The 9985-nt window shown below is 47.6% G+C and overlaps 1 protein-coding gene across 1 annotated transcript in view; it reads left to right on the top strand.

The window, feature by feature from the left end:
* Positions 1–8984: 8984 nt before the first annotated feature.
* DAPK2 (death associated protein kinase 2) overlaps positions 8985–9985 on the top strand; it is a 124477-nt gene continuing 123476 nt past the window's right edge. Inside the window, exon 1 of the mRNA XM_049784159.1 lies at positions 8985–9083. Within this exon, the coding sequence (XP_049640116.1) occupies positions 8992–9083 (92 nt within the window). The 5' untranslated portion in view covers positions 8985–8991. The remainder of the gene's footprint in view (positions 9084–9985) is intronic.

Here is a 9985-nt window from a genome sequence, read left to right as displayed (position 1 = left end):
AGAACCATGCACAACTGAGTTCCAAGCATGACATACTGTTAATTAGTGAAGAGACCATTCTCACATAGGAAGTTTTGCTTTTATTTAGACTCCATAATTTATGATATTATTAATATTAGTGCTTTGGGAATACAACATAGCAATACTATAACCACAAGAGGACCAGATTAAGCATCAAGATTTTAAATTTTATTTGCCTTTTTTTTTTTAGATAATTGAAGTTAAATGACATTTTTTTTTTCAAATAAGCCTTTTCTTTTCTTTTCTTTTCTTTTGGTTTGTTTCTGGTTTTTTTTTTTTTGTTTTGTTTTTTTTTTTTTTTGGGCCACACCCATTTGACACTCAGGGGTTATTCCTTGGCTAGCGCTTGCAAGGCAGGCACCTTACCTCCAGCGCCACCTACCCGGCCCCTTTGGTTTGTTTCTGGCTATGAGCTCAGAAATCACCCTTGGGTTGGGGGACCATACGGGATGTCGGGGGATCGAACCACTATTCGTCCGAGGCTAGCACGTGCAAGGCAGATACCTTACATCCTGTGCCACCTCTCTGGCCCCAAGCCTTTTATTTTTCCATCCAAATTTTCTACAAAGTGGCTTGTATTTTACTTTAGAGCTTACTTTATTTAAAATTAAAATATTGGGTTTTGATAGCATGACTTCTAAAGTTGCTGACAATAATTTCTCACCTTCCATTCCACCACCGACAGCTTCCCTTCATCAGAGAACCCATGTCCTCCCATCCCCATATGTCTCTCTCTCTCCCCCTCCCCTTTGTTATTGTTTTTGGCCATACTCAGTGATGCTCAGGGGTTACTCCTGACTGCAGTCAGGAATTATTCCTAGCTTGGGGATGCTGGGGATTGAGCCTGGTCAGCCTCGTGTAAGGCAAACTTTCTGTCCACTCTACTATTGCCTCAGCCCCTCCACATATCCTATTTAAGCTTATTTATTATCGTTTGGGTCACATGATTCTGTATGTTGGACTCCATATATGAGGTTTCCATATATGCAGATACTTTGCCTCTATGCCACAGATGAGCAGAATCTAAGTCTTGCCCCTGTGTTATGTCTGGATCGACTTTTCTCATTTCTCATTTTCTCATTTCCTCATTCTCTTTCCAGCCCAGGGCATTAGGGTTGGAGGAGAGATCAGGTGGCCCCCAGGGTTGACTAGATAAGATGGGATGAGGAGACTATTTCACCTTCAGCTCCCCAGCGGAACATTCTGGCTCCAGGGAGCATGTGGTTGATTTCCAGAGAAGCCACCGTCGGTTCGCACTTCCAATTTCCACTTGACTATTAGACTCGTTGTGCAACTTGTGTTAGGCCTCCTGACCCGTCCCCTTCCAGAACTCCTCCCGAATCCCAGAAGCACCCCAGACCTTCAGAAAGACACACTCTGCAGGGTCTCAGCTTCCCTGGGGTCCCCAGCAGGCGGCGCCCCAAGTCCCGACCCAGCCCTTCTGGCGCGCCTCCCTCCGGCGCTTGGGACAGGACCCAGCCGCTCCGCCCTTCAGTTCCCGGGCTTGGGGGCGATCGGGCGGGCTAAAGCCGTTGCAACTCCGGACGGTGCACCCCAAGTCCAGCATCCTCAGATCGCGCACTCCAGCAGAGCACCCTGGGTTGAGCACCTGGACCGCGCCCCCCTGCGCTTTCCGTGCAGCAGCCTGCAGCCTCCAGTGAGTAGCGCTCGACGGGCAAGACTGGGCACGCGACCGGGCTGCAGGGGAGCCCAGGTGGGGCTGGCTGGCGGAGTCCGAGGGTGCTGAGTCTCCCCTTGGTGGACCCCGAACCGACAGGAGGAGAGCGGAGCTGGACGTGCGCTCCGGGCGCTGCTCTGGGCCGCCCGCTGTCTTCCCCGTGCGCTCCGAAGGCGGCGCTACGCAGGGACTGAGGGACAGATGGCGGGTGGGGGAGACCGCAGGGAAAAGGGGGGAAGGGGGACCTAGGCAGGAACTGGGAGACTCGCACCAAGTTTTCCGGAGGGTCCTGAGAATTTAGGAGGGTCCCAATGGGCCTGTTTTTTTGCGCGCGCCAAGGAGTGATATTTGGGGAGGATGGGGACTCCACTCTGTCACTTTATTTCTGGCCAGGAAGAAAGTGACACAGTGACCAGGAGCGGAGAGACTCTGGGCTGGGGTAGCTGCAGGCCTGCTGGCCTGGAGCTAGATACCCCAAGAAGAGAAGAAGGGGGCGTTTGGCGAGTGTTGGAGCGAAGGATTGTACAATGGGGAGGACATGGTACAGTCTCGCAGCAAGGCAGTTCAGGATTTGACTCCACTCATACCTTAAGGTGCTCCCAGCTTCTCCAGGAGTAATTCTTTTTTGTTTTGTTTGTTTTGTTGTTTTTGATCACACCCGGCAGCGCTCAGGGGTTAGTGACAGTTCCAGTGTAGGGCTGTGTACTGATTTGGGCTGGTTGCTGGGGCAGATGTACAGTCTGTATTGGCCCTGCCTACCTCCCCTCTCTTAGTCTCTCTGGTTATTAGGTATTGGGGTGAACCTGTGGCTGCTTAGGAGCTGCACCTTCATCAGAAAAGGATCCTTGAACAGGTGGGGGTCATCTTTAGAGATTGGGGTGAGTCAAAGCCTCAGGGTGCCCAGAGGGGGTACTGTCATGCTGGAGCCCTTCTGTTGAAAAGAAGCAGATTCTTCACTGACTCCTGTTGTGGTCCCACTTCACTGATGTGCACAGCTTGAGGTGGGATGATCCCCAAATGTCAGTAGAATGAGGGGCTCAAGAGAAGCGATTTATTGAGAGGATCCCTTAGGGTCCCTGCTCAGCTATCACTCTGGAGACTTCCCTATGGTTTGATGGGTTAGCTGTGAGATTTTCTTCAAGTTCCTCCCTTCCTGTACCTCAGTTTTCTGCTTTTGTAAAACAAGTAGGTTAAGCCTGACAGCACTGGGTCTCCAATGCCCCCTCTAGATTCTTTATTTTATTTATATTGGTGGGGGGGGGCGGGGACACACCCAACGGTATTCAGGGATTACTCCTCACTGTACACTCAGGGATCACTCTTGGGGATCACTCAGGGGAACTTATGTGGTTGGCAGTGCACAAAACAAGTACTCTACCTTTACAGAGTATCTATCTCAGCACATAGAACTAAGAAAGTGGAAGTTCCCTTTCCTCATGCTGGTGCTTCCTAAAAATCCCCAGACACTGATCAATCAGTTCCTTCTTGTGAGGGTCTAAGAATCAGGGTTAACCCAGAAATGGGGTCTGTTTAGGAGACTGAATTCCAGAGTTGAGGAAGAGATGCAGGCAGTGAGTGAAGTCTCCTCTCTGCACTCTAGAGCCACAATTGGAACCGCTACCTAAGAATGTTCAGCCATGTCCCTCCCTTTTAGCTCTTTGATCTCACTCCAGAAATGCTCCTTTTCATTTCTTTCATCGGTGTTTGGAGCTGTTTCTTTTAGTTCTGTTCCTATTAGTTCTGGGGACCTGAAGTGTGAGGCATTGGACATGGGAAAGGCATACTCTAAACCCTCTGAGCTTGTTCTGACCCAAGATTCACATTTCTGAATTCACAAAAGGCAAATTCTTCTTGGGGAGAGAGGTGTTGGAGCTTTAAGTTGTGATCAGTTGTTTCATACATGACCTGTCTGAGAGGAAGGCTGGTCTTTCACTTTAGATGGTCAATGTTTATTGAGTACCTGCTGTATACTAGTGCATAGGAACAGCAATGAGTGTCACCACTTCTTCTGACAGGCCTACTGTTAAAAGGGAAGAAACCCAAATATATCAGGTACTAAATAAAGCTTCTAATATATTATCTTGTTTGGCTCATAAAGTCAGTATTAAATTCTTTTTTTTTGTTTTTTTGTTTGTTTGTTTCTTTGTTTTTTGTTTTTTGGGTCACACTGTGCAGCGCTCAGGGGTTATTCCTGGCTCTATGCTCAGAAATCACTCTTGGCAGGCTCGGGGGACCATATGGGATGCCAGGATTTGAACCTCTGTCCTTCTACATGCAAGGCAAACACCTTACCTCTATGCTATCTCTCCAGCCCCTAGATTCATTTTAAATAGGGGTCCATGCTCCCAAATGCCTTGCCCATTAGTGTGGTCCTAAGAATTTGCCAGTTAGACCTGGTGGGTTGGTACTCAGACCTAGGGATTCTAAGGGACTACTCTAGCAGGACTTGGGAGTCATGGAATACAAGGGAATTGACTCTGAACCTTTATATCCAAGGTACATCCACTGCCCCTGGAGTCACATATACTATTATGTGAAATACTGACTGTATGGCAAGGCTTGGGATGTAGTTCCAAGTGGTAGAAATTATATATGTGAAGCCCTAGGTTCAATACTGGGCATGACATACTCCCTTTTTTCCCCAGATGCAACAATGGGTGTGCCTCCAAACAATCAAGGAAGCACTAAGTGTATGTCCTATCTATCCATGTAACTACCGCTCCAAGAGTCAGGAACTGCATTGCCATCAGCTAGAATTCTTCTCAGAGTTCCTTCCAGACACAACCCCCATCCTTGCTGCTCCTACAGAACCATTATCTGATCTCCCAACCATAATTTATCTAAGTAATACCATATAGCAAATGTTGTTTCATGGTTGGCTTCCTTTACTCAGCAATAAGCTTCTGGATTTCATTTTTGTCTTAGTGGCGGGATTCTCTGATTCTCCTTATGTAATACTTCTATTGTGTGCCTGTACTTCAATTTGTAGCTCCACTTTTTAAATAAAAGTGATGTCTTGTGGTCTCTAGTTTTCAGTGATTGCTAATATAACTCCTGTGAGCATTCTGGTATGGTCCATTTTGGGAAGCATCTGCATGGATTTCTACAGAGACCACACAGTTGTTTTCTGATGGTCTTGTCTATGTACCCTTCAATGTCTGAGAATTTTATTTAGATACTAGGCACCAGTAGGCCATACCTGAACTCATTTAACATGTAAATTATTAGAAGCTAAGAATGGTCCTATGCCTAGTGGATTTTGGTAAGTGGAAGAGCTGGGATTCGTATAATTCTGAGTTTTATGTTGTCCTTAGACATGGCTAAAGGTTGTGATGAGCAGGGCTGGGACATATTCTAGTATCTAAGTTCCATCTCCAATACTGCACAGTCCCCTGAACACCACCAAGTAAAGCCCTGGACACCCTTAAGCAGAGCTGGACCCTCTAATATCACCAGGAGTGACCCCTGGGACCATGAGCCTGCTTGAGTAGCTTCATCCTAAAATAAAAAGACTGATGAACCATCATGAGGGAAATTCTAGCCCAAAAATGTATTAAGAAAACTACCTGGGCAGGTGAGAATTTTATTTTGGTTTTATTTAATTTTTGGGGGTGTTTGAATAGTGGTACTTGGGCCTATTCTCAACTTTGTGTGTGAAGTTGATCCCAGTGGTATTTGGGGATGCTAGTCACATAATCTTTCCAATTTCAACATGGGGAGTTGTCTGTTGCAAGTCAGCCCCTAAAGAGGTTGACTGATGGAGGGATGGAGGTCTTTCCCCTCCAGCTCGGAGCACGCATCTGCCACCCTGTCTAGCCGACGGTTCTGAGGTGAAACGGTGGGTAAACAGCTCGCAGACAGTCAGGCTTGTGGAAATATTAGCTTTATTTGGTGGACAAGACTGAAGTCCAAAGACTCAGCATAAGTTCCAGCCAAAAGCCTCTCGCCTTCCACAGACCCTTGTTTTTATCCCCCAGAAGCAGGTACCACCCAATGGTGGGATCAGATACTACCCAATGGTGGAAGCAGAATCAGGTACCACCCTAGGGTGGGGGCAGAATGCCAGGTCACACCCTAGGGTAGGGCACAATCACTAATCAAGGTAGGGTCAGTAACATAATAATCCCCTAAAATATTTACATACACAACATTGTCTTTTTCTTCTTTTTGTTGTAGGCCACATCCAGCCATACTCAGGGCTTATTCATTGGCCCTATTAATCACTATTGGAGGTTGGGGGAGCATATGCTGTTCTGGGGATTGAACCTGGGTTGTCACATGCAAGGCAAGGGCCTCACCAGTTGTTCAATCTTTTAGCTTTAAGGGTGAAACTGGGGTAGCTTCTGGAGCATCACAGAAACTCCATTGATGGTCTCCTCATTTTTGGAAAGGTCAATTTTCTGCAGATGCCTCCCATTGAGATGGGGCTGGGGTTGGGACCTATGAAAGGTCTGGGGATATGGGGCAGGTTTACATTAGAGCAAGATAGAAAGCTCAGGGGAGGACGTTAGGGCTGAAAGATTGAGTAGTTTGCAAGTTCATAGATGACCATCTAGTCACTCAGAAATGGATTCCTAGGCAGGTTTCTTTGGTTTGTAGAGAGCTGGGGGCTGAACCCCTTTTAGTCCTGTTCAGACCCGACTGAAACAAAGTTGGTCTCTGGAGAATCTGAGCTGCCTCTCTACTCTCTTGATGCATCTGCCTGAGGAATTGCATGGACTTTTCTACTACCAGTTAGCAGCCCCAGCCCTCAAAGCCCAAACCCAGTGGGGTTGTTTTTGTTTTACTTTGGGTCACATCCTTTAGTACTTATGGCTTACTTCTTGCTCTACACTCAGGATGCAGCATTAAGCTTCTGGATTTAATTTTTTTTTTTGGGCCACACCCGTTTGACGCTCAGGGGTTACTCCTGGCTATGCGCTCAGAAATCGCCCCTGGCTTGGGGGGAACCATATTGGACACCGGGGGATCAAACCGCGGTCAGTCCTACGCTAGCACTTGCAAGGCAGACACCTTACCTCTAGTGCCACCTTCCCTGCCCTGGATTTAATTTTTGTCTCAGTGGCAGGATTCTCTGATTCTCCTTATGTAATACTTTCATTGTGTGCCTGTACTTCAATTTATAGGTCCTGGCAGACTCGTGGGACCATATAGGGTTCTGGGGATTAATCAGGGGTCAGCTTCATGCATGGCAAGTTCCTTACCTCTGGTCCCTAAAATATTGATTTTAAAAGCAAAATAAAAGAGTCATTGCAGCGGGGGGGGGGGGGGGGGGGTAGGGGGGGATGGGCACATCAGGATTTGACAGGATGGGGTGAGGGTGGAAAGTAGACCCTCCTTTTAAGTCAAACTTTCTTACTTGGAGGTCCTGAAACCTTTTCCACAGAAAGGAATCCAATTGGCTGTCTGAATGGCTGTGGGAAGCTGAAACACAAACAGTGGCCAGGGTGAGTCAAAATAATAATGGTCATAGTCACCTTGTTAATTTACCCAGCACTTTATGCCCTTATCATGGGGTTCCTCACCTGGTGTGAAGTAGGTGATATATATGGGATCTCCTCTGTTCACAGCTGTGGCTTGGGGCCTGGAGATGGTGCCTACTGTGTGGGTGACACAACTGACACAGCCCAGATAGCGTGAGATGAAGGCTTTGGGGAGGGAGCATCTTGCAGAGCACTGTGAGCAAGTGAAGGAGGAAGGCCAGAATCCAGGCCAGTGGTGTCTGAGGTCTGCAGGGAAACTAGTTTCAGAGGACACTGGTAGAGACCAAAATATGACTGCACGATAGTGCCAGACACTTTTTTTTTTTTTTTTTTTGGTTTTTGGGCCACACCCCTTGACGCTCAGGGGTTACTCCTGGCTATGCGCTCAGAAGTTGCTCCTGGCTTGGGGGACCATATGGGACGCCGGGGGATCGAACCGTGGTCCGTCCAAGGCTAGCGCAGGCAAGATAGGCACCTTACCTCTAGCGCCACCGCCCGGCCCCTTGCCAGACACTTGATGGACAAGATGTTGTCTTATGTAATGAAACCTTCACTTTGCCTCGTGAAAACAGCCCTTTAGGGTTCACAGAGCCTAGGTGTGGTTGGTATCTGATGGGCAGTTGGAAGAAAAACTGCAGACACCAGAAGCAGCTTCAAGGGGCCCCTTCTGATGACTTGAAAGTATGTTGCATGTAGCTGCCTTATCTTGGGGATTAGCAGACAGTTACTGAGCCCTGCCCATGGGCTACCATCCAGGATAGAGTGTGGCTAACCCAGATATAGGCACAATGCATAGGACAAGGGCACCGTGGGGTAGGAAGTGAATGGTGTCTTCTGCACTCCCCAGAGCTCCGGGATTCCCTATGGTCCCTCCTACTCCCCTCCCCCAGGGCCCACAGACAGGGAGAGTTTCATTAATGCACTTCATTAATTCATCCTGTTTCAGGGTTAGATGCTTGAGGGGAGATGAGGTCACACAGGGGTTTTGCCAAACTAGAACTGGAACCTCAGGCTCCTCACTCACTCCCAGGCCTGTTGCAAGTTGTCATGTTCCGCCTACCCAGTTTCCCTTGGGTGATGAGTGAGAGCATATCCCATCAATTGAGACTCATTGTTGGGTGGTACAGCCCCTCAGGGACCAAGGATAGGCCCTTTTCCTCTGACTGCATTTCATAGTTTTTAAAATAACTTCATCTGGGGAGTGGTTTTAGTGGTTTTTATATGGAGGTGACAAGACTAAACTTAGCATTGCAAAGCAAGTACTTTATCACTTGGGCCACAGAGCTACATCCTTGGTTTTAGGTTTATAGATCAATTCCTTTCATGGGTGGATGAGTGAAGTCTCAGATAGTCTCAATGACTTGCTGCATAGAATTAAGCCTTGAACTTGGTTCCTAAGTTCTTATGTTCTGGGTTCTTCACTGCATTGTTTTGCTTTGTTTTGTTTGGGGCCCACTTCCAGCAATGCTCTGGGGTTGCTTCCTGCATAGTACTCAGAGACCACATAGAGGCAGAGTTGGAACTTGGGTCTCCCTTATGCAGAACCTGTGCTCAGCTTGTTGAATGTTTCTCTGGGCCCTGCAGCCACTTTTTTCAGTGGAGTTGAATTTTGTGAGAGTGGCTAAAGTCACCCGTGGATCTGCTTCTCTGAACTTGTTCACCATATTCACCAGTTGCAGGTGACATATAATCTAAGCCGGCTGTCTGCAGACCTGGGACTGTGGACTGTGGTCAAAAAAGGATCGGATTCCCTCAAGCCCAGACTTTTAGGCTCTCCTGAGGGCAGATTTATTCCTGTTTCAGGGTCAGATGCTCCAGGCCTCTATGAAGATTCCAGTTATGGAGACATTCAAGCAGCAGAAGGTGGAGGACTTCTATGACATCGGCGAGGAGCTAGGGAGGTGAGTGGCCATAAATTGGGAACATGTGAGTCAAGTCAGGAGGATGAGTTCTTGGTGTACTTGCTGGTTTGGTCTTTTAGGACACAGCTTATTTGAAGCGTCCTAGGGAGGCTGAAAACAACCTTGACAGGACAAGAATTGCCATATCCAAATTCAGGGGTAAATGCATGCCATGCATGTGCGAAGCTTGGGGTTCAATCCCTGGCATCTTTCTCTGACTCTGGCTTCTTTTTTGGGCCACACCTGGCAGTGCTTAGGGGCTACTTCTGGCTCGGAAAACCACCTGGGATGCAAAGGATTGAGCTTTGGTCACTGCATGCTAGGCAAATGCCTTACCTGTTGTGTAAGGCATTTACTGTAATGCTGTTGTTACTCTGGCCCCTCTGGGTCTTTTTCTTGCATGTTTGCTCACTCAGTCTCTGTCAGCCCCACCTAGACTTAAAACAATCCTGAGGCTTCTTCATCTCCGTGGGAAGCTCTGAAATATCATTTCTTTGGAAATAAAGACCTTCCAGCAAGAGAATAGAAAATAGACTATTTCAGTCTAACCTGCAGATCTGGCTGGCTCCTGTTTGCTCTGTCACCTTTAGCATGCTGTTTCAGGCCCTTTTGGCTCTGGGCTGAGACTTGACCTGCTGGTTTTCTTCTCTAAATCTCACTTAGGATTTCCAGGATTTTGTTTCCTAAGCTTAGAGCCTAGTTGGGAGGGCAAGTAATCATCCCGATGGTAGATTTGCATTGGGTAACATGCCATCTTTCTCATGAAGGTGTCAGCCACCCGAGTTCTGGGTGCTTTTTCAGGGTTGCCAAATCCAGAAGGCAGACAGGGATAGGCTCTGGTTACTGTTTGAAGAGAAATGGAGGTTTCCGCAAGTTCCTTTCTTTCCTTCCATTTCTATCAT

The sequence above is a fragment of the Suncus etruscus genome, chromosome 1, assembly GCF_024139225.1.
Source record: "Suncus etruscus isolate mSunEtr1 chromosome 1, mSunEtr1.pri.cur, whole genome shotgun sequence".
NCBI classification, from domain to species: domain Eukaryota; kingdom Metazoa; phylum Chordata; class Mammalia; order Eulipotyphla; family Soricidae; genus Suncus; species Suncus etruscus.
Note: the sequence above shows the minus strand (reverse complement) of the source record. Positions and strands in the feature narration are given on the sequence as shown.